At 48.6% G+C, this 24,884-nt stretch overlaps 1 protein-coding gene across 1 annotated transcript in view; it reads right to left on the bottom strand.

The window, feature by feature from the left end:
- Positions 1 to 24,884, bottom strand: part of TLL2 (tolloid like 2) — a 119,290-nt gene that overhangs the window by 64,990 nt on the left and 29,416 nt on the right. Inside the window, exon 3 of the mRNA XM_040624553.1 lies at positions 2,257 to 2,334. Coding sequence (XP_040480487.1) covers positions 2,257 to 2,334 — 78 coding nt within the window. The remainder of the gene's footprint in view (positions 1 to 2,256; positions 2,335 to 24,884) is intronic.

The raw sequence follows: 24,884 nt of genomic DNA, 5'->3' as shown, positions 1-24,884 counted from the left end.
CTGCACATGGTCCCAGAAACATGCTATGAGGCAGACAAGCAAATGCACGTTTGTCAAAGGAGGTGGGGGGGCGTGGGAGCTATTGAATCCGCCTTTCTCTGAAAGAGGCCAAGCTGATAAGAGGGGGATCAGCAGCCCAACTGAAAAACGGGAAAAAACAGGAAGAGACAAGTCACAGAAGCACACCCCTACACCACTGGCAAAGGCAGGAAAAGGTGCTCAACGTCACCAGCAGTCAGGGTAATTCAAAGTCAGTAATAATGAACTGTTTACATTATTAAAAACACTGAGAGCACCTAGTGCTGGAGAGGATGTGGTGAAAGGGGCGCACTCATAAGTCTCGCTGGAACTGTGAATGGTTTTACCCTTTGAAACCCATTCCAGGAGCACCTGTTAAAAACATCCCAAGTGTGTGAGGATCTAGGTTCAGGAACGTCTACCGTAGCATTGCTCGTGATGGCAAAAACCGGACACGAAGTGAATGCTAATTGATAAGGGAATCGCTGGCTCAATTACGGCCCATATGCCAGGAATATCTTGCAAGATATTCAAAAGAATAAACTGAAGGTATCACAAGTGCACTAGAGGGGTTTCCCATGACGTACTACTGAGTGAGAAAAGCAGGATTCACAAAAAGCACTTATCGAATATGATCCCGTTTTGTAAAATGATGAAGCTTATATTTGCATGCGTGTTTACATCCCTCTAGAAGTGCCTGTGTGAACACATGTACATGGAGAAAAATACGGAAGGGTGCGCACAGAGCCATCAGCCTGCGTTACGTGGGGAAGGGCAAAGGAGTGATATGTAGAAAAAAGAAGGGAGGGAGCTAGCCAAATTAAAGGGAAAAGAATAAAAAAGAAAAACGATTAAAAAAAGACATGACGATATCATTACATGTATGCACCTGTGTGAAATTATATTTATGCATATGTATGTGTAAAATATAAAATAGCATTAAATCAAAAACATAAAGCAAATAATGATTTCTATCTTATCCCTAAATAGGCATCCTTGAAAAAAAGGATTCTGGCATTTAAAAATTATTCCTTTTTGACAGGGCCAGTGGTGCGATGGATAATGCATGATACTGTGTGCCAACTACACTTCAGTAAAAAAAAAAAGATTCCCTCTGCTCTGCATTTGTTTTACGTAGAAGCGTCACTGGAGGCAGTGAGCCCTGACTCCTGTAGGATGCGGGCCAGACCGAAGCCCAGCAGCCTCTCTCCTCCAGCACAGCTTCTGAATGGGAAAAGCTCCTCCAGACAGAGATGCTTCCAGTGAGACGCCCCCCCCACCCCTAATCTCCAGCCTAGAATCTCTTAGAACTGGGAAAGCGCACACGTGTGAGCATCAGTGTGCAGACAGGCAGAGCTGGCACTCCAGGCAGGCACCTGCTGATGCTGTGGCCCTGCCCGCAGATGGCCACGACCTTACCTGTCCCGTCCCCCAGCAGCCCACAAGGTCTCTAAGCTACACGCTCCTCCCCAGCCCCCATCCCAGCTTTACCTTCCATCCTGGCCTCCCGTGCCCACCTGCTGTGTCGACCCTAGTTCCTCCTGATCCCTCCTGTCAGCCCGTGGGGGCTGCAACTCACAAGGCAAGCACCGGTAAGAAAGGTCAAACCCAGATGGCAGAATTTAACTGAAGACCATACGGTCCTTGAGCAGCCAAACACCTTTCTGTGGCTCTCCCTGGCAGCCAGTCCACCCTCAACAAAAGGACACACTCCCTCATGCCCACAGATTGGTGCTCCTAGTCCACTCAGATAGAAAGTAAAAAAGTGGAATAAGAGGTTTCCAAAGCTGGGGCGCCTGGGTGGCTCGGTTGGTTAAGAGTCTGCCTTCAGCACAGGTCATGATCTCAGAGTCCTGGGATTGAGCCCCTGCCCTTGGGCTCCCTGATCAGCAGGGAGTCTGCTTCTCCCTCTCCTTCTGTGCTTCCCCCTGCTCATGCACTCTCTCTCAATAAATAAATAAAATCTTTAACAAAAAAGAAGAAGAAGAAGAAGAGGTTCCCAAAGTCAGGGGCAGGGGGAAAAGGGGGAATGACTGCTTAGTGGGTATGGCGTCTCCTTTGGGTGATGAAAATTTTCTGGAACTAAATAGCAGGATGGCTGTACAACATTGTGAATGTACTTAATGCCACTAAGTTATACACATTAAAATGGTTGAAATGGAAATTTTATGTTACGTGAAATTTACCACAACTGAAAAAAAAAAAAGGACCCAAAGGCCTGGGAGGGCCTCGCATTACCCTTTCTCGCTTCCTCGCTGCTGGTATTGGTGGCTGTTGCATTGTCCCAGCTCTCAAATGGCTGCTCCTCCAGCCCACCTAAAGGAACGAGAAAGAAAAGAAATGTGAGGACACATCGGCCTTCTTTGTAGGATCCCCAAGCGGTAAGGGAGCAAACCTAGTCACCTGGGGGATGACCAGGATCCCAGACAGATCAGTAAAGATTTGATAACACAGGTTGACTGAGCACCTATCACGGGCCGGGCGCTATTCTAGATGCTAGAGCGAAAAAGAACCTGATTTTTCATAACCACACACATAATTCACAAATTAGAAATGCATTACTCTCCTCCATCAGGTCAAGGGTACTTGGAGTCAAGTATACAAAGCTAAGAGGCAAATCCCAAGGTCAACCTGGAAGTCAGCTTCCTCACCTTCACCCGCATTAGGAAGCCGGAATGTAAACAGGACACTCCCTTCTGGAGTCCCCTGGTGTGGAACGCAGGGAGAAGTCCTCAGTGATGCTTTTAAATACGTGATGTGGTCAGTTACTGCCTTGGCTTACGTAGGCATTTTGGTTTTCTCTTTGGGGTGAGTCTCATTTTAGAAATTGCTCTGTTGACTTTATGTATCAGACTCTGCAGACACAGCCTCGGTCAAGGACAGTGATGCTTGTCTTTGTTTGCTAGTAGCCATTGTGTATAAACCTGGTTCGCATCTGTCCCCACCAGGAAAGTGGTCAATCAGCAAACAGTATTAGACGCACGGTGGCTGGAACTGTGTGCAGTTCTAGGCACCGGGGGATCCAGCAGTGAGCAAGACAGACCGGTAAAATGTGCGGCTGGACAATAAACACAAGGAAAGAAAACTAAGGGACAGTCACTGTGGGTTCAGAAAATCTGAAGATCGAATGCAGTATGCGGTAGAGCGCTCAGAAGGGGCCTCTCCTGACCACTGACACAGAGATCTGGGCCAGGATCGGGCAAGAATCTGGATTGGGAATGAGCTTGCCACACGGAGGGGCTGGTGGTGGTGGGCAGGGGGGAATCAGGCAGAGAGGGGGCCGGATCCACAGGGATATTAGGAATATAATTGTAGGCAGGGAAGCAGGGAGACTGAGAGGGGTTCCCCATGACTCCTACATTTGGGAGCTGAACAACTGGGTGGGTTGTGACATCAGGGAGCAAATCTGAGGACAGAGCCTGGGTCCAGGAGAGACTATTGTACATATGAAACCACATCAAAGCAACTACAGGACAATCGACCTATACCCAATTATTTCTTGCATTTGTTTAGAAATTTTCAGCTTACAGAGCTGTTTCCCCATATCTTCTTTGACCCTCATTAGAACATTCCGTGGCAGACAAAGTGTAACCCCATTTTACAGAGGAGAAAACCAAGACACAACATGATTAGCCCAGGGTCATGCTCAGGACACAGTCTCCTGGTCAGAAGCCCGAGGATCTTTCCTGTGCCCCACAGCTCACAGGCTCCCAGCAATGCTCGAGGTAGGGTCCCAAACAGGTGACCCAATGACCTGGCTCGGGAGAACCAAGGGAGCCGGCCCTGAGTCCCGAAGCCCACCCTCCAACACGCAGCCCACCTCCTTCCTTCTCCTGCTGATGACCCTGGCGGCCGACCAGGCGTGCGCTGACATTTTTGCGTGCCTGCATCCCGCTCGTTCTGCTGCCTTTCTGGCCAACTCAGAATCCACTCACACACTCCCTGCAGCTGCCGGGGCGTTGGCTGCCAGCTCCCAGCCCTCTGGGTATTCTTCCAGCTGCGGTATCATTTCCTCTCGGGCTAAAGGTCGGGGGAAATCCTGATGGTATGAAAATCTCTGGCCCGCAGAGGAATGTGGCATGTGTGGAGCAAGGGGAGCCTGAAGCCAGAGCTCGGGACGGCTTTGTCTTTGCTGCGTCACTGTGGCTAAGACCTTGGGCGTTTGTATCTTTCATCTGTCAAATGGGCTGTTTGTTTTGAAGACCAAATGAGGTAATGGGTTTGTTTAGGCACTAACTCATTCAACAAATATTTTTCCAACACCTGCTACACGCCAGATGCTGTTTCTGCGGCTCAGGATACAACACAGAACACACTCTACCCTGACCTCATGGAAATTCTATTCTGATGGAGGGTAGGGGAGAAAACAATAAGCAAACAGGCAACTAAATATTTAAGTAAGTTGCCGATAGGCACCACAAAGAAAATAAATGAGGGTGAGGGGAACAGTGAATGCCAGGGATACGGGGTTGCTGTTCCATGTGAGAGAGAAAAGCAGAAGCCTGAAGAGAGTGAAGGAGAGAGTCTACAGAAGACTGGGGAAGAACGTTTCAAACTGAGAAAAACAACGGGTGCAAAGGCCCTGGGATGGAAGAGTGCTTGCGGGTAGGGAGGCGGTATGACTGGAATGGAATGGGTGAGAGAGATAGTAGTACGCAGCGGGGCCAGAGGTTAGTGGAGGGTCTGGGGGCTTAGCTCCTATGGCACCATTTTCAGGATTTGGCCTTTATTCCAAGGGATCTAGACGAGAGCCAGAGAACAGGAGAGGGCTCTGTAACTGCACCAGCTTTGAATACAACCAGGGTTACTAGCAGTGGACAGGAGCGGGCCTCAGGGCTGTCATGTGAAAGGGGATTCCATATAGCCCTAGTCCAGCATGAAGGGTTGCTAGTTTAGACGTGCTTGGCTCCTGCAAAAGGGGTCAAGGGAGGCAAGAAAATTAAACCTGTAAGGATACCTGAGCACAGCCTGGGTTCAAGGTCAGCTGTAGGCTGTGGTTGAGGGAGCAAAGGCCAGGAGACACTGGTACTCAGCTCTGCAGCAGGCAGAGGAGGGTCAGGGTGGAGGACTTCTGATCCACCTGGCCCCCTGGTGCTTGGAGCTATAACAGGAGCTCATGCTCTGGAGGTGAGGGGAGAACAAGGGCTCCCTAGTAGCTGGAGGGGGGAAAGAATCAGTGTTTGCTAAGTGCCAGCTATGAAGCTGGACATGTGCTAAGGACAGCGCTAAATGCTCTTGTTGCATTGTGTGTAATAATTCTAGCCTCACAAAGACAAAATGACAAAAGGGCCATAACAACCCCCCTTTTATAGGGAGGAAACAAGACCCCAAGAGGTGAAGTGACTTGCCTGTCTCGAGGGTACAAAGATGGCTAGCAATGGTGATAGCTGCAGGTGGTCCTATCTGACCATCCAAATCTGTGCTCCTTCCCCTTAGCCTCAGGACCAGAAAGAACAAGAATAAGTGGGGTGCCTGGGAAAGGTTGGCTATTCCCAAGGGATTTACGGCATTTTTCCAGGAGGCCTGCGAGAGCTTAGGGCCCTGGGCAGTTAAGAACACAAATCCTTCCTCAATCATCCTTCCCAGCAAGAGACTAAAACTGTCCTTTTTTCTCAGAAGGGCAGGAAATCTCATGCTCACAGTACTGCTGAGCCTAGGATCTCGCTGGAGTTAATGTGGCTTGGCCACTCTCCCTGATGAAGCCTTTCCTGAGGCTCCCCGCTGCCCTTGGGATGAGTTCTAATTCCCTGAGGCCTCCTCCACCTGGTGCTTTGGGGCTTCCTGCCACTTTCCCCCCTCCCACTCGGCCACCCCGAGCTACTCCCACAGCACCATGATTCCTATTTTCTTCAGCCACACCCACCTCTTCACCTGGCCAAATCCTACTGGTGCTTTAAGTTTCAGCTGGGACACCACTTCCTCTGGGACACTGCCTCACTGCTCCTTCCGGGTAAGAAGCACCCTGCTCTGCCTGCACATACAGGGCCTGGGCTGATTCACACAACTTACCACAAGGTATCGGCATCCCCAGTCCATTGAGGTGACCCTTCAGTTTGGTTTCTAGTTTTTATCATCTTGATGAAAGGGCCCTTGTCATGTCCAACAGTGAACACGCAGCACTGTGTCTGGCACATAGCAGACACTCAATAAAACATGGGATGGATGGATGAATGGACTGATGGATGATGGATGGACGAGTCAGGTAGACAGTGCTTAGAAAGATAACTCAATCATTTCTAACTCAGCCTAATGGAAGAGAAAATCCATCAGCTTTCATGGAGAGAGGGAAGCAGATATTCTTGGGACAATGGTTCTCAACCTTTGCTGCAATTTGGGATCACCTTGGAAGCTTTTTAGACCAACACAGATGCCTGGTACACCAGCCCCCACCCCACCCCCCCACCCCCCCCACCCCCCGCCCCGGAAGTTCTTATTTCATCAGTCTGGGCCTGGGCTGGGCCTCGGGATTTTTCAAAAGCTCCTCAGGTGATTCGAACGCACAGGCAAAGTTGAGATTCACTACTTAGAAAACCCGTAAGAGGAAGCCTTATCTTATGATATTTTCTTACAACCAAACTCTTCCTTCCCAAGCTCACTGGGAATGAACGATGTGGAGCTGGAAACAGACATCAAACACTAAAAAAGTCATTTCTCACATCTATATCAATGGAAAATGTTGCTCTCTTCCAGTAAAAGCTAGCAAATGAGTAAGACAGGTGTGACTGTGGCTGGATCTGAAGCCTGGGCACCACGAAACAAGGAAGAGAAATAGAGCCCTCCGCAGACAAAGATTGAGGACAATGGGGGAGGGAGCATTCAGGATGTGGGGATATATTTGTCCTTGGGTGTAACTGCAACACAAAAAAATATTTGAAAAAAATACATATATATGCCCGTATTTGATCTTTGGTTAATTACCTCTTCAGTGAGAGGATATGCAAAGACCTTGTAGATTTCATTAGTCACAGGGGCTTATTCAAACGTCTCCTTTGCATAAGAAACCCAGGCTTACAGCTGGTCTCTGGGAAAGAATGCCCTCCAGGCCTTCAAAAGAGAGCTACAGGACTGTTCACGCTCTCACTGAAACACAGCAGAGGTCAACGGCCCGTGATGCATGGGGCCAGGCTGAAATGTTTCTATCCAGCATTTGCAATTCAATCCCACAGTTTCCTTTATGGAACAATTCACTAAATTCAGAGTTGTTCTTTTTTCTAATTCACCATATAATTCACCTCCCAAGTTCAATTAAGAAGCAATCTGTTAGCAACTTTGGGAGCAAGCTGCTTTTCTTTGGGAAAGCCCAATTTTCTTCCGCTCCCAACAAAAAGTAGCTTAATTATATGCATCATATGAGACATTGATGTATACATGACACTCCTCCACCACAATTAATGAAATATTAACTATATACGTCCAAAGACATCTAGGCAGAAAAAGATAGGCTTTTCCAAAGCCCAAGAGGACAGAGCCTTGTTCCATAGATGGATATTGCTCATTTGAATATATGCTCACGCATAGTGACTGTGAAGTAGTATTCACTAATATGGTGCTATAAACAATCACCTGATATCAGTTATTCCTTCTATTCCTCATTTGTAGAGCCTAACATATTTAGCCCTTGGTTTTCTTAAACACAAGAATAACTACCATTTTTAAAGTGTTGATTATTTGCAGGTACTACACATACATTAATCTTTTTAATCCTCAAGCCAGCCCTCTGAGGTGGATATCATTCCCATTTTACAAGCACGGTAACTGAGGCTTAGAGCAATTAAGATACCACTGGAGACACACAGCCACTGGGCAGAAAGGTTGAGATTCTCTCCAGACGGTCTTGTGTCAAATCTTTTCATGTATGTCACACACTGAAGTAAATCTGCCAGGCCAACCTGCACTCTCCACTTACTTTTATTTGTTTTTAAAGATTTTATTTATTTAATTATTTGAGAGAGAGGGCACGGGTGTGCGGGCATGTGGGGGGGAGGGGCAGAGGGAGAAGGAGAAGCAGACTCCTCGCTGAGCAGGGATCCCAATGCAGGGCGTCATCCTAGGACACTGAGATCATGACCTGAACCAGAGGCCGGCACTTAACCGACTGAGCCACCCAGGCGCCCCTCCATCGACTCACTTTTAGTACACCTGTATTTACAGCTCTGACCTGCCAGAGGTAGTAAATCTATCATGAAGCTGCTTTGTTTTACTCTTAAAAACAAAACAAAACAAAAGGTCTCTAGCACAAGATCCAAAAAATTACTTTCTTACTATTCTATAAATCTTGGTTGAGGGTCTGCTTTGGGCAGCGCTGGGCCACGTTCCGGAAGACGGGACAGCCAGCGCCTCCCTTCATGGTGCCTTCATGGCTCTCGTGCAGAGGATTAAAATCAACAATCAACAATGAGATCATTCCGTGGAGGGATGAAGCACTTTGAAGAAATTAGAACGGTTTTATGAAAGAGCAATGGGGGATGGGAGGGCCCTCTGAGTAGATGGCATTTGAGCTGAGACCCCAATGATGAAAGAAGGATGTCCCTCTGGGGTGAGCGTTCTAGCAAAAAAACTAAAACCAAACAAAACAAAAGCAAAAACAAGCAAACAAACAAAAACCCAGCAGGTAAAACCAGCCCGCGGAAGGAAAATGAGTCCCGCTGGCTGGAGCCAGGGCTGAGGGCAGCGTGGCAGAAGCTGTGCCTGCGGAACGCGCGGCTGGCTTGTGCAGCGCTGTCGAGTCTGATCCTCACAACCGTGCCTTAAGCAGCCTTAATTTGCCATGCCCTGTGGTCATATGTAATATGCACGTGATCCCATGAATAAGTAATATTATTCCTCTTTTACAGAAGAGAAAACAAAGGGTCAGGAGTAAGTTGTTGGAGGTCACCCAGCTGGTTAGTGACGGATTCTGCATTCCCAGTCTGGCCCATCTGACTCCAGAACCCGTGCTTCCCTGCCCTCTAGCCCACACCTGTTCGAGTGTGGTCTGAGAGAGCATCTCAGGCCAGGCCGATGGAGGACATATCTGCCCACCTCGGTCAGGGCATGAAACACCTGCTCAGTGGAGGTTTTAAGTATTCATTAGGAAAAAAAAAAAAAAGGAGGCCAAGCCCCCTTAACAGGTTGATTTAGGAATGAACTAGTCAACCACTATGGTAATCAACGCGTAATCCTAAGCAAATCAGTGCCAAGTAAATTTTATATCTATGCCAAATTTTAAATGCTACAGAAGGGAAAGGGGAAATGAGTTAAGAGATCATTGCCAGCTTTTGTTAATGAAATGATTTAATATCAGCAAGTGTATAATAAAAAGGGAATTCTTATACACTGCTGGTGGAGCAGGAATATAAATTGGTAACATTTATGAGGTAATTTAGCAAGATCTATCAAAACAGGCAGTAAAATGACTTTGACCCAAGAATATGACTTCTGAATATTGGCACTAAGGAACTGACTGACAATGAAGACAAAAGACTGTTTCATCTCCACATTTTCATAAGAAAGACTGTGATAGCCGCACCCCCAATAGGGGGTGGTAAAATGAATTATTATGTAATGGAACACTATGTAACCTCGAAAACTGTTTTAGAAGAGAGTTTACCAAGTGGGAAAATGTTCATATTGTAAATCAAAAAACAGATAAGGAAATAATGCCCAGGGAGATCCCAACAGACCTGGGTATGATCCCATCGGTTTTGAAAAAGCATCTACAGAAAAGATGGGGGAGAAAAGGCTGGATGGAAATACTCACAATACTCGTTGTGATGATCTCTGGTTGATTTTTGGGTGAATTTTATTTTCTTACATACTTTTTGTAATTTCCAAATTGTGTTTACTTTTATAATCAGGAAATAAAGGAATTTCCCCCCCAAAAAAGAGCTAGATTATAGCACACACTTGCCTATGAACATGTGCTCTGCACTTTGCCGTGCACACACACGGCGTATACACACATATGTGCACACACACACACACACACACACACACACACAGGTAGCTGCCAGGAAAACCTTTCTCTGCTGGGAAAGCAAGAAATATAGTTGTGTTTCTACAGATGGAAACATCGTGGTCCAGTCGGTTTTTTCTGCTTTTCAGTTCTGACCATGGAAAGAAAAAGTAATGAGTCCACACCTCGGCAAGATGGAAGGCAGGAAAGTTCATGGCCGAGAAGTGAGAGGGCCAGTCAGAACTTTCTCTCAGACGGTGTTGGGTAAGTGATTTCCAGATCCAGCCCTCCCTTCTCCAACCAGTTACCTGGATCCCACCCGTATCCAACTACTGGCTAATGAGGCCTCAGAATTTGCTCCCAATCCAGGGGGAAGCTCATGGGAGGCTTCTTCATCATGCAGATTGGAGTGCTCTCTTCCCAGAGCCTCCATCCAGACATCCATTCTGCTCCACCTGTCCTGAATGCCTGCACCTGTGTTTTTCCTGGTCCCTGATTGTTGTTACAATGATGCCAGACCTTTTGCTTAGGCATGATCTTGAAGCAGTCCCTGTTGCTCACCTGGCTTCAAGCCTCCAGTGGTCTCCTGAGCCTGGCCTCCAGGGACTCTAATACACGTGGCCCACGTCTTTCACACCCAGCCTGGCCTTGGCTTCTTCAAAGGCTGTTTCCATCATTCATTGCTGTGTAGCAAACTACACAGCAACAGGGTGACTTACAATAATCATTTGAGGCTTGTTTCCGATTCTGTGGGCCAGGAATTGGGGCAAAGAACAAATGGCGCTGGCTTGTCTACTCCACAGTGTCTGGGGCCTTAGCTGGAAGAGCTCAGATGGCTGAGGGATGACCACAATGGCTCACATGGAGCTGTATGTCTGGGGCCTCGGCCCTTTTCCACGTGGCCTCTATGTACAAGCCCTCTTGGGCTTCCTAACAGCATGGCTCTGTTGGGCTTCCTAATGGCAGGATGCTTCCAAGAGGCAGCATTCAGAAACGATGCGTCCCAATGTGCCACTTCTTTGTAAAGGCTTCTGCTTCCATCATGCTCTTTAGGGTTCTACTGGCCAAAGCAAGTTCCATACCCGAGCCCAGGGTCATGGAGGGAGAGGACGGTACCAGGGAATGACTGTGCGGGTGAGGTCTGTCAGGGAGCACAAACGTAACATCCTACCTACCACCTACCTGATCTCTGTTTACCTGAGATTCAAGCAAATCAGGTGGCTTGCAAGATGGACCTACAGCCAAGGTCCAGAGTCAGAGGGCTTAGGATTCAGCCTTTACTTCACCACTTCCTAGCTGTGGGAACTTAAACAAGTCACTTAACCTCTTTCTCTTTCAGAGTCCTCATCCATAAAATGAGGATAAGAGGATTCACCTCATAAAGTTGCTATGAAGATTAAGAGAGATAATACATGCAAGGCATAGAACAATGCCGGCCCCCAATCAGCACTCACCAAGTTAGCTATTACTGTGATTACTATTATCACTACTGACTCTAATCCATCCTCAGTCACACAGCTAGTAAGAGGCAAAACCCAGATGTAATCCCAGGCCCCTGTGCCTCCACTGACAGCCTTTATAATACAGGGCGATTTGGGGCTTCTCCCACACACAGATTTCTAGAAGCTTCTGAAGGGGTGTGCTTCTAAGGCAGGGAGTAGTCAGGTGTGGCAGTGGTGAGACACTAGAGAGACACGGGGGTAAAAATTCAGACCCACAGTGTTCGTGGCTGATGGTGAAGCAGCAAGAACTGAGGAGCATGGTAGAACACCAATTAAATCCTTTCCTGAGATGCTGAGGGCCGAAATTTGAACCAAAATTTGGACTTATAAGCTGAATGCATAAAAGGAAGATTCTTGAAGAAAGTTCTCAGTCCCCATTCATTCCCTTCAGGGTTCATTGAGCATTATCAGCAATGACCTTGTTTACGTGCTTACATGTTAACTGCCTGCCTCCATGACACCCTCTAAAACACCAGCTCCACCTTCTTCGATGAGATATCGCCAGGCCTGGGATGGACCTGGCAGACAGGGAGGGAGGGAAGCAAGAGAGGCCAGCAGACATGGAGGCTGGACTCCAAACAAGAAGTGATGACATCCTAAAGCGGGCAGACCATAGCGATGGAGAGGAGGGTACTTAGGTGAGCTCGTTAGGTGATGGTGACCTAAAGCTAGTATGTTCGGTGTGCAGCTAGCTAAGAGAAGGGGATGGAGGGGCGCCTGGGTGGCACAGCGGTTAAGCGTCTGCCTTCGGCTCAGGGCGTGATCCCAGAGTTATGGGATCGAGCCCCACATCAGGCTCCTCCGCTATGAGCCTGCTTCTTCCTCTCCCACTCCCCCTGCTTGTGTTTCCTCTCTCGCTGGCTGTCTCTATCTCTGTCAAATAAATAAATAAAATCTTTAAAAAAAAAAAAAAAAAAAAAGAGAAGGGGATGGAGGAAAGCCCGAGTCTGCTCTGAGATGTGATCAAGGCACTCCCTTCCACAGTCATCATGCTGAAATATGCCAGTGGAAAGGACCATTTTAGACGACCCATCAGAATGGTTAACATAAGAGACTTGGGGTAACTTTAACAGGAAATGTGTCTAACTGCTCTGGGAGAATTATACATTTTATTGCAATTTGTAAAGATAATAGTAAGTGAAGAAGAAGCATTCCACGTTCCTGGAAGGAGTGAGTAAATGATATAAATGGGTCAGTTTCTCCAAAGGAAGTTAAGGGTTTAACGCAACCATGATCCAAATTCTAAGAACATTTTGTTGGGATCCTCTTAGATTTTTGTAGAAATGTGATTCCTAGACTCCCCTAGAAGAATAAACAAGTGAGATTATCCAAGACATTTCTTAAAAAACCCAGAGCAAGGGCGATGAGGAAGGACGCAGCCCATCAAATATTAAACACATGAAGAAACTAACATGACAAGACACATAGGTGAATGAAGGATAAAAACACACACTACATCATAAAGGAACATTGCCAAACCATTAGGAAAGAATATGCAGTAGACGGTGTTAAGATTATTATTCAGAAATTAGGGGGAGGGGTATCAACCCTACCCTCAAAGAAAATCCAACTGGATAGAAAGAGTGAAGTGTAAACAAACCAACCATAGGAAAGCATTAGAAAAAATATGTTATTTCCCAAAGTTACAGTAGGAAAAATTTCATATGTTCAGAAGCGTAAGAAAAAGAAAATTTGGTTTGACACATTCAATTTCAAAAACTTTAAAGCATTTGTGTATCAGAAAGATGAATCCCCTAACCTGGAAACAAATCACCCAAATAGGGGAAAACGTCTGCATTGAGGGTAACAATGGGTACTATCCATATTATACAAATAGCCCATGCAGATCAGTGAGAAAAACTCTATCCAGTAGCCATTGGAGTAAGGAAGTTGGTGAATACATCATAAAAGAAAAATCTAACTGGTAGGTAATTATATAGAAGTTTACCCCAAGAAATGAAAATAAAAGCAAAATGGGGTGTCTTTTTCCAACTATTTAAGCAGCAAAATAATGAGATTAATGGTAACAATTGTGTGGAGTCTGGGGGAAATGGAAATTTCCCTTTGTGAAGAATTGTTTACTGAGCAACTTTGGCGAGCATCAGAGGACTAGGCACTGGGAGCACACAGACACATGATGGTTCACAGAGCTCACTGCCCAGCCTGGGAGAAAAGGAAGAGATCTGGGCATGTGGGGCTTCCCAGAGAAGGGGTGGCAGAGTTTGAGGGAAAGGCAGATGGTGAGGGGCAAAGACATTGCAGGCCCTGGGGCAGAGAAGAGGACAGCCTATGGGGGCACAGTCCTCAGCCCAAGTCCCCCCAGAGTGTAATCCCAATGCGTCTTTCCAGCTTCTCTCCTCCACCTGCCACGTCCCACCGACCTTCCAGCCACCCCGAACCACTCGGTCCCCCTGCCAAGCTCCTCCTCCATGACTGCCTTCAAGCTCTGCCTTCCCCCTGCAACGCACAATCCTTCCAGCTACCACCCTAGTCAAAATCCTTTAACGCCCAGCTCCACTCCTCCAGAAGCATCCCCTCCTCTGTGCTTCATTTACATCTCCTTCACGGTGCTTTAGTCACTCATTCGTTCATTCATTCCCTCATTCAACAAGCTCTTATGGGGCACCTCTCTGTGCCAGCCATTGTACCAGCGGCCAGAGATAGAAAAACAGACCAGACCCAGTCCTTCCTCTCAAGGAGCTCCTGGGCCCGATCATACCACGCCCACAGTATAACTATTTGTGAACCAAGTCTGTTGTCCCTAACGAGACACTTAACTCTGTGGCCAGAGATAGCACTCTGTGTATTTCCCCCGTGCAGTGTTCGTGACACATGTTTAACAAATACGTCCATCTAAGTTGGACAGAACTGGATTGGCAAATGTTGGCATATATTATTCCAGCCAATATTCACTGCCCCTGTGTGGGGTGAGGTATTGTAATTGTTGTCCCCATTTTACAGATGAGGAAACCAAGTTTCAGCAAGGTAAAGCACTTGATCTGTGGTCACCAGCTGGTATGCAGCAGAGCTGGGAGGGTCTAACCCCCAGCTCTCGGCCTTTGCCTCATGGCTCTGTCCCTTACTATGTGACAGGAGCAGAGGATGAAGGGAAAACCCCAGATACTGAAGAAAGGGTTACCTAGACTTGAGGGGTAGGATTCCCACTATAAAGTAAGAAGTTCAGAAGAGACACACGTTTGTCCTCATAGAAAATCTTACAAGGGTTTTATCACATGGCCTTTGCACAGATGACCAAATGACCGGTAAAGATTTACAGAGGTCTCAAAGAGCAAGCCCCATGGATTGGGTCACAGAAAGAGTAGCAGGGAACTCAGGAAAACAAAGAAAGGAAGACCAACCCAAGCCCTCTCCAGGGAACTGGAGGAGAGAAGCAGAAAGGATCACAGAGCTCCATGGCCTGTCTTTGTTTGACCTTTCTGGAGAGAAGTCGGCTCTGTTCAAGGAGAACTGCAGAGCAATGGCTTCACCTTTAAGAGGTAAAAAGAGGTTAAGGTGACTAGGGTTTTTCTAGGTGATGGCATATGTCAGTGAAGTGTAATGGCCCCTTTGCTTCAGAGAAGTTAATATCTATTAATGGTCCCGTCCCACTGATTCACTAGGGCACAAAGGCCCATTTCTGATGCCAGTGCATTTGCTGGGCCCTCCCAGCACGCCCTCCAAGACACTGAGTGTGCCCGGTCTGCCTTGTTCTGTGTTTCTTCCCCAGTGCCATGCAGAGCCCCAGACACAGCATGCTGTATTGCAAGTTGGTGCCAGAGACTGAAAGTTCAAGAAAAGAGCCTCCAGGGGCGCCTGGGTGGCACAGCGGTTAAGCATCTGCCTTCGGCTCAGGGCATGATCCCGGCGATCTGGGATCGAGCCCCACGTCAGGCTCTTCTGCTATGAGCCTGCTTCTTCCTCTCCCACTCCCCCTGCTTGTGTTCCCTCTCTCGCTGGCTGTCTCTATCTCTGTCAAATAAATAAATAAAATCTTTAAAAAAAAAAAAAAAAGAAAAGAGCCTCCAGAAGATGACCTTCTTTCAGATGACCAGGCAACAGTTGAAGCTCTGGGACCCTCCTCCCTTGGTGGAGAAGAGAGAAGCGGTATGGCCAGTGCCATGGGAACTAATTTAGGGCCCAAGGATGGTATCCTTTCCCCACTGGCCCAACACACAAACTCAGATGCTAGAGCTGGGGGGCAGGCAAGCAACACATCAGAGTGCAAGACGCTGGCTGTGAAAGACAAAGAGGGCTAGTGGGGTCTGCGGCAAACCACAGAGCACGCACTCCTCTGCAGGTCAAGTGATCCTTATGCAACTCCGTTGATTGTTGCCATGTGGAAACGCTGGACCAGCATGGCCAGATCTCCCAACTTTTCAAGAGAAGCCAGAGTTAGTTCCGGATTTTTATGAGAAATCTGATTTTTTTCCCAAATGTTGGCAGCAAGTTTAAAAATGTGAGCACTACAAAACAAACAAAACACATCTGCAGACCAGATTTGGCTGGTGGGCTGACCGCTTAGGACCTCTGGGCGGCAGAGTGAATGGGAAAGCCATGCCTCTAGGGGGTGCCAACATCAGAGAAGACAGGAGCTCCTTCCTCAGGCAATGGCATGGCAGCCCAGGTCTAGGGGTGCAGGAGGGGAGAAGAGCACCTGGGAAGCAGAAAGCAAGGAGTAGCAGAAGCGAGTTAGAGGCTCAGTGCCAAGGCCAGCAGGGGCTTTTCTCTCACTGTTTGTGGGCAAACAAGCTCATTAAAGGACACCGAAGAGAAATAAGATGACCAGAACACAGGATGAGATTCCACTGGCAACTCCCACCATCATCACCTCCTCTCCCTGGACCTCCTTGGAAACCACGAGATAATGACCTACAGACGTCACTGTAAACAGCCCCCGAAGACATGGGATCTTGCTCTGGCCACTCTGCACATCGGCCACAGGTTAGCACAGTGGAAATGGGACAGGAGTCTCATCCCAAACACACTGGCAGGACCACCAGTCTGCATCTCCAGCTCTCGGGGCCCAGCCCACTTGTCACTGGTGCTCAGTGGCTTTGCGGTGGGAGGCAGTCTCCACACTCTTCACCTTCTCTCTCCTGCCCATTGTTGCATGGTGTTTTTTCTAAAACAGGATGAAGGGAGGCCTGGCAGGTTTCTGCCAACACCTAGGCGAGCCCACTGGAGGGTCTCAGGTTAGATACAATTTGAGCAGAACATTCTGAAGTTCCAGGAGTCATCAAATGAAGGAGGAGCCACAGGTACTGTGGTTCTCTAATCAACTGTGCATGCAGCAGAGACCACACATTTAGTCTCCATACACTTCCGGGTTATCGTTGGCAAAAGGACCAAGGGACGCTTCTTGGCCCTCAGGAAGCGTAGTGCACAACCCTTCATTTTACAGATAAGAAAAGTGAAGCGAAGTGACATGGCCAAGGTCTGTCATGCAGTGGCTAACTCTGAAGGGCTGTGGCACTGGTTTTGTCCAAAAACAACTGAGTTCATTATCACACCCAGGAAGAAAATACTTGAGAAAGTGCATTTGCGACAGAGGTCAGGTTCCAGCTGTGACAAAATGTGCACGTCTAGAAGGGCCAAGAAATACAAAAGCAAAGGTGTGTAGCTTTAAGAAAACTGAAAATACTAAGTTCAAAATATTTAGGGGGTGATTCCTTATTGGATAAACGCATCCTTTATTTTATCAAAAAGGATTCACCACAGGGTTAAGTCAGGATGGGGAATATTTTTTATATCTGGGCCACTGATACTAGAACAATGGACTGGAAGGCAGCATAAATAAGCAAGCCTCAAGTATGGTTTATTTCATTTCATTCTGCTCTAGAGATCTACTATTTAAGAACAGGAAACCTAGAATTCCATTCAATAAACACAAAGACATACCCAGTTAAAGTGCAGTGAGAAAGGGAATCAGATTATGAGGGACCAAAGAATGATGTCTGGGGAGGTAAGGCACAATCTTTCTGTGAGCCAAAGCCGAGGGGCCCCGATTGGGTCCTCGTCCGATACAGGCCATCCCCAGCGCTTGTGAGGCTGTGTTCCCAGATCCCGTGTATTAAGATGGCTGATGGAAACTCATGAACTATTTTCCCATGGAAATAATATCAACGGTAAAGTGGGTGTGAAGTTACGAGGTGTGGCCCCAAGATCAAGTTAACCCAAAAGGGACTACCTCCACACCTGCACGCCTGGGGGTCTTCACTCACCCATCACCTCCTCAAAGCGGAGGCTGCTCCATCATTCATTCTTCTCTGGAGCCACAGACGCAGACCCACCCGCTTCTGTATAACTTTGTTTCCCCTGCCTGCCTCCAAGGGGCTCTGCTGTCAGCTGTCTGGTCAGCTCACTTTATACTCTCTCCTTGGGACGGTCCTGCTACTCTTAGGACTTGCACAGCACCCTACCTAGGGAGGCACTGCAGGCATCGAGCGGAGAACACTCGAGCTGAGGATCATGATGGGAATTGAGGCATGGCGGCCACGACGGGTCAGGTGCAAGAAGAGGCAAAAGCAAAAATAAGGCACTCTATGGCTCCTGAGAGGAGAGGCCAGCTTTGCTCCTTTCCCTCCAATTCCTAGTCCAGTCCCCGAGAGGCTGGCTCTTCTCTGTTTCTGTCTGCAGGTGGCCCTGAGAATATATTCTTAAGTAAACTCTTTACTTGAGCTATCTTGAGCGGGATACTGTAAGTTGAAACGGAGAGAACTTTGCCTACAATGCCAGGTGCTAAATCTTGTTTGTCCGGGTTTCTAAAGCTAATCTCCTAATTTTGACTCAGGCTCCCGGATTCGAGGTCCATGAGGGGCCCAGGATTGTGACTCCCTGGATGAATGCCCGAGGGTGGTCACCACCCCTCCCTCACCCAGCTCTGCACCCACTGTGGCTCCAAGTGGACTTCCCGCCCAGTTTCCCCAGATTCTGAGAAATGCAGTCATAACAAAAATCAACCTAAAGGTGAATTTACTTTTCCCAACACTTCAAGTTCATAGAGAACTCTGGCTTCAATCCAAGGTATAAGTCAGCCTCTGAATAAGGCCCCAGGGAATGAGATGATAGAATCCTTATGTTGCATTCTTTTTTCCTTCCCAAAGAACAGATGTGCATTTTATCAGATGCCTCTTTATCATCTCAAATCGTCTTACTAAACTGAAGACTTTATGGGCAGAAGAGCTGCCAGGCCTTGCCCAATTCCTGCCCCACTGTCCTCCCTTCCCGGCTGCTGACTGTGGTCTTTGGGCTCAGCCCGCCGTGACACTGTGGCCGCCCCGTCCTAGGTCGGGGGGTAGGGGATGGATATAGGGAGCTTAGGCTCAACATGGGAGGGTCTCAGCAGCACTTCACCTTTGACCGGTTTGGATCTACGTGCTCCTGCCTAATTTCTGACCCTTACCTTTATTTTATTCTCTCAGGCCAAGTCTCCAGCTTATTGTCCTCCCTAATACCCATGCCCCCGAAGTATTGGGGGTCCTTGCCTTGTCCTCCCAAGCTCGCAGCACAAAACTGGAACTTCCTGTGAGTTTGACTAAAGGTCCTTCTGATGCTGTTTGCCTGGGTCTCTGCCCTTGCCCTCCCAGTGGCCCTGTTCTGCCCGTTGGCAGGCCCTGTGCCCCAGGCTGGATCCCCAACACCAAGTCCTGCCTGGATGACAGCTGTCACCTGGGGCCTTCCCTCTGTCTACTGGACCACACCTCCTCTGGGAGGTTGGTGGCTGCCCCACACCAGCAGGGGCTTTGGATCCCAGGTCCCGCCCCTCCAAGCTGCCCCATCCCTCCCATACTCTGAAACATGACCATAATCACATCCGTCATTAAAGCTCCATCTCTTGAATGGCAGGAGAGAAAGTGGGTATCCTTGGTGCTGAGCACAGAAGAGGTCCCCAATTAGCATCTGTCACTTGAAGGAAGGTGGGAGGAAGGGAATGTTGGTGTCAGAGGGTCAGCAGAGCTGTGAGGCAGACACATGCCAGAGGAGGAGTTCAGCAAGCAGAGATCAAGTTCTACACCACAGGAGCAAGGAGAATTCTCAGAGGTGGGATGGGAGCAGTCAGCTGGGGGTTGGGGGGGGCACAGGTCTGGGGAGGGAAGGGATGAAAGGAGCCCTGGAAGAGTGAGTAGGAATGCCGGCACTCCCTCTCTGGCATGGAAAAGACCTAAGGACCACATTTTTCATCTGGGAATCCATGTGAGGGGCCAAGTAAAGATAAGCTTTTGGCCACATGGCCAAAGGATGCCCTTTCCAGACACGTCCTGCACAGTGACTGGGGCTTGCCCAGCCCGAGGGCACCACCCCCTAAGCATTTCTTTCATTGGTGGCACCCCACAATCAGATGCATCCTACATTCAAGGAAACAGTCCTAACCCCAACTGACCTATGGGGGAGCAGAGGAGCAGAGAAGCATGGAGGCCACCAAGCTCTCCTGAGACTCGTGGCCCCATTCACAGACCACGGGTGTTTGTCTGGAATCTTTCACAGGCCTAGCCCGATGCTGGAACCAAAGAGGACGAGCCAAGATGAAACACGAGTCATAGCTGGGATAGGCTGGGGGGTGTAGCAAGGCACACACTGAATGTGACCTGAGACAACAGAGGGCACGATGAGGTGCAGCCCCGGTGGTGCCTGGAACTCTCCCCCATCTTTCCCCACTGCCTCTCAGGGGTGCTGATGGGGAGACCAGGTCTTCCCGGCTCATGGGGACAGTGTCAGTGGTGATGCCAGCAGCTGCTTCTAGAAGCAATGAAGTGTAAAGGCTAAAAGTAGGGCCTTTCACCTGAGAGTTAAATCCGAATCTGGGCTCTGCCAGGAATCCACTGTATCAGAGTTAGTTACATACCTCTCTGAACACTAGCCTTTGTGTCTACACCCACAGTACCTACCCTGTAGAACTGCTGTGTGAAGGTTCAATGAGACCCTGTGTTGAGAGTCTGTAAGACATTCGCGGCAAACGCTAGCTAATAGTATTCTTTTTGTTGTTGCTACCAGCATCTGATCCATTCTCAGGTCTCTCTCTGGCCAACTGTGCGATCCTAGAGTTTGACTCCTGAGGACCGGGGAAGGCTAGGGAATTGACCGAGCGGTCCCGTGGGTGTCAGATGGCAGCGGTGCTGGACCAGCTCCAGAGACCCCAGCAAGGTGCTGCAGAGTATGCAGAGCAATGCAGATGGATTCTGGGGCGTAGGGGGATGTGCAGTCTGAGACACAGAGGTGGGCCAGAGAAAAGAGAAGACAGATGAGCCAGCACGGGGGCAGCCGCGGGGCACCTACCAGGGCTCAGACCCTGGCGTAAGGGCTCTACCTATCACACTTTTCAATCCCCCTGCAAGACGGGCATTAATATCCCATTTTACAGATAAGGGATGAGTCACCCTAAGTCCCCCAGCTAATCAATACGGAGCCAGAGAGGAAAACCGAGGCCCGCCTGACTCCACTATCCTTTCTACACTGCAGTTCTGCAAGGTCCGGATGTCCACACGAGAAGAACATCTCCAGCAGGGTGGAAGTAGACAGAAAAGGTAGACCACGCACCAGTTTCGTAACTTGGGATCCGTGGAGGAGTGGAAATTGTGTGGAGTAGCGAAATTGTGTGTGTGTGTTTGTACTTTCTTCTCGGAGAAGTGCTCATCACGCTCACCAGACTCTCAAAGGGGCCGGCCTACGAAGCCCGAATGCCACGTACAATATACTTAGAGACCTTATTCTCTAGGCATCCCCTCCTCCAAAGCTCTTGAGGAGATATCTGGTGGAAAGGATGAGGAAGATCAGCGGCGCCCGCAGCACAGGCCACCAGATCTTGCTAAGACAGCATGTGGCATTGCACGATGCTGGAGGACAGACTTGAACCCAACAAAGTGCCCCAGCAAGAATCTGATCTGGCATACACCCATGACTCAGGACATTGTCCCTTCTACAAGACGTCGCAGGGAGCCACCCCTTGCCCCAGTTCTTACCTGGACACTCCCACCCCCGCTAAAGAAAATTAACGAGATGGTAAAGCCATCTGCAAAGTTTAGGGAATGTCTCCACAGGAAGAGAGGCTGAAAATCACAGCCTGTCAGTGGGGCTGCTTAAAACAACCCCACCCACAAACCCTCTCAAAAGTCTCCAAGCTAAAAACGTGTTGGGAGCAGAGACAGGTTGGGCCTCCTTTTAGAGCTTCAAACCCTGGACGGCAGAGCCCAGAAACCCTCATAGTGTGCGTGGGTACTTCGTGGGTATGCATTAGCCTTGTATGCCTAAATTTTGCCCTTAATGCCCAATGGCCTTGGCGTCCCCTCTTTTCTCTAGCCCCAAACATGAGAGTTCAAATCCAGAGCTCAAACTGGCTTGAAAAAAGTGAGGATGTGGCTATTCGATGGGAGCACTGAGACCAGGTGACGGTAGCGTGTGCCACTCCGAGTCCTGGGCAGAGTGAGAAAAGGAACTCCAGGCGCTGAAGGGGCTCGCAGGTGGAAGGGCTCGCATGATTCAGAGCGGAGGCCCAGAGAGGGCAGGCAAGGTATCCAGACCTACATCGTGCACTCCTGCTATTTCATTCTTTTGCGCTCAGGGCCCAAGACACTGGGCATATGCAGACACTCACACAGACAGCAGGAATTTAGGAACGGAGGATTTAGAGGCAGGTTGGTTTCTTAAATAGAGCTGGACATGGCCCAGTGGCTCAGAATAGACAAGACGGGGCCATCAGCTTCCATCAGAGCCAATAAGTCATTACAACCATCTCCCCTTTCCAAGTCCTCACAACAAAGCCCAAGAAATCAGATCCATCATCTGGATGGAGGTAACGACAAGGCGAGACTTCCTCTCCAGGTTCCAGGTATTTGCAAAGATAAGAATGTGAAACACTGGCTTCCTGGACTCTTCAGGGAAGGTACAAACAAACAAAAGTCCAAAACATCAACCACATTGCCCTCCACCTTGTGTGGTTAGCAGAACAGGTGTCTCGGAACTTGGAAACGGGGCTATCAGGCTCTGCCCCACCCCATCGAAGAAGATGCAGGATGGTCGGGGAGTGTGTGTGTGCCTGCGTGTGTGTCTGTGTGTGTGTCCTGCTAAGTACTTCCTTCACTACACAGCTAATCCGATTAGCAGCTTTAGGAAACTCTGCAATGTTAATTCAAGGGTCCCATTCATAGAACAGCTTGGCCCATGGCTTCTCAGAGCTCCCATTCTTCTTTCTGCAAATAAAATGCACACAGAAGGACTTTCTCTCCCCAAAGAATGCGCTCTTGCCTCCTTGCCCCGCACACATCCAAAATGCTACTGCCACTTCCTCTGGCAGCTCCCATGGCAGGGGCAGGGGTCTGTCTGAAAATGGGGAGAAAATAGAGCTCTTTCCATCCCAAGCACAACATGAGGCTAATTTTAACAGCACCGTCAACCCAGGTGGCCTTCCAAGCTGGCAGCCGTGCTGAGTAAGTTGTGTCATGAGAGTGTACCAGTTGTAGGGCCCTGGAGGAGTCACTGGCTTTCTCTGGGCTTTCATTTCTTTCTCTGCAGAATGGAGACCTGGAGCAGAGGGCCGAGATGGAATAGAAGGCTGAAAGGAGAGAAGCAAGGGGCTTGTACAGACACAGTGGCATTCTGTTTGGCTGGAGCACAAGGAGAGGGAAGAGGGCTGGATATGTAGGTTGTAGACTGAGCAAGGACAGCCCAGACCAAGGTCAGACTCAGGAATGTTACTGCTAAGTGATGGGAGCCACCGAGGATTTCAAGGAGTGTAGCTGTTGTGTGGGTCTCCTAGGACTGCTCTAACATAGCACCATAAAGCGTGTGGCTTGAAACAACAGAAATCCATCCTTTTCCAGTAATCAAGGTGTTGGCAGAGCCATGCTCCCTCTGAAGGCTCTAGGGAAGAAGCCTTCCTCGCCTCCTGCTAACCAGGAGTGGCTTAGGCAATCCTGGGTGTTCCCAGGCTTATAGATGCTTCACTCCAGTCTCTGCTGCCCTCTTCACATACTCTTCCTCCTCGCCGTGTCTGTGTGCTCTCCTCTTCTTATAAAGACTCCCATCACTGGATTTAGGGCTCATCTCAAGTCCCTGAACTAATTACATCTGCAAACCCTCTAGTCCCAAACAAGGTCACATTCTGAGGTTCCAGGTAGACATGAGTTTGGGGGGACATTGCTGTGGTCGCAAGGTCAGGGCCAGGAAGATCACCTGGAAGCAGGATGGGGAAGGAGGGACTAGAGGCAGCGAGACTGATTCTTCTAAGTGAATGACGGGGGTGCTCCCTGCTTGGGGTCCCCGCAGCTTTGCTCTGTGCCCAGTGCAGCAGCCCGCATGAGCTCATAAACCAACCCAGGCACAAGGTCTTTGCTCACCCTTTGGCACAGAAAGCCTCCAGCCTACCCTCCAAGGGATGGCAAAGGAATGATTACACGCACCTCTGCTGTTCTCTGTTTCTTATAACTGGCAACATGGTGGACAGGTTGGTCCAGTGGAGGACCACATGGGAGCTAGGAAAGCTGGTTCTAGTCCTGGTTCTGCCACTCACTGAATTTAGGACATTGGGCGTACCTAGGGAATGAGGCCACTTTGGTCATCTCTAGGGCATTGTTTCATTCTGCAGCCAAGAAAGCAGCTCCAAACTCACAGGATGAAACAGGAAAAGAAGGCCTCTGGGGCTACACTGCAGGGTTCTGAGCCCTCCCTGCTCTGATCCCCCTCCAGGGATTCAGCCCCACTTCCCCCTGAACCTCCTTCCTTCCCCTCAAATTCAGGGGCACTAACCAAAGCTTGGAAATGAAACAACCTAAATCTAAGAATACATCCTTTCACACATTTGGAAGTAGGAAGATGGAGCAAAGATGTGGTTCTTTTTAATTTTTTTTTAATCAAAGCAAATGTTTAAGGATCGTTGCACAAAGTTGTTCACAGTACCATTGTTTCTAATAGGAAAAAATTACAGGAAGAAAAGGGAAACACTCTTCATGTCATCCATACGGGATTAGTTTGATGAATGACGGCAGAGCTGTGCCATAAGTGTGACAGGCCACAATGTACCGCGTGAAAAGATGTCTATGAGGTGGTGTTAACTGAAAGATGCAGGTTGCACAAGAGGGTGTTGAGAAAAATCCCTTCTGTATTTCAAAAGTCTCTTATGCACACAGCCTGAGCCCAGTGAGGCTGGAAGGAATCCAGCAAACAGATAATGACACGGATCCCTGGGGCTGGGAGAACAGGAGATTTTTACTTTCTACTTTGTACAGTTTTGAGCTATTGGACTTTCTTTTTTTTTTTTTTTTTAAACAACTGGCAGTATTCATTTCATCAGCAAAAACAATAAAAAAAATTCCCATTCTGAAAATAAAATAACTATTCTAGATGGATGCAAAGTACTATTGGCCCACAGAAAAAAGTGATCAGGGTAAAAATCACTTTGCCATAAAAGCACACCAGAAAATACATTCCAAGCTTGGGAA

Source organism: Ursus maritimus, unplaced genomic scaffold, assembly GCF_017311325.1.
Source record: "Ursus maritimus isolate PB19 unplaced genomic scaffold, ASM1731132v1 scaffold_7, whole genome shotgun sequence".
NCBI lineage: Eukaryota > Metazoa > Chordata > Mammalia > Carnivora > Ursidae > Ursus > Ursus maritimus.
Note: the sequence above shows the minus strand (reverse complement) of the source record. Positions and strands in the feature narration are given on the sequence as shown.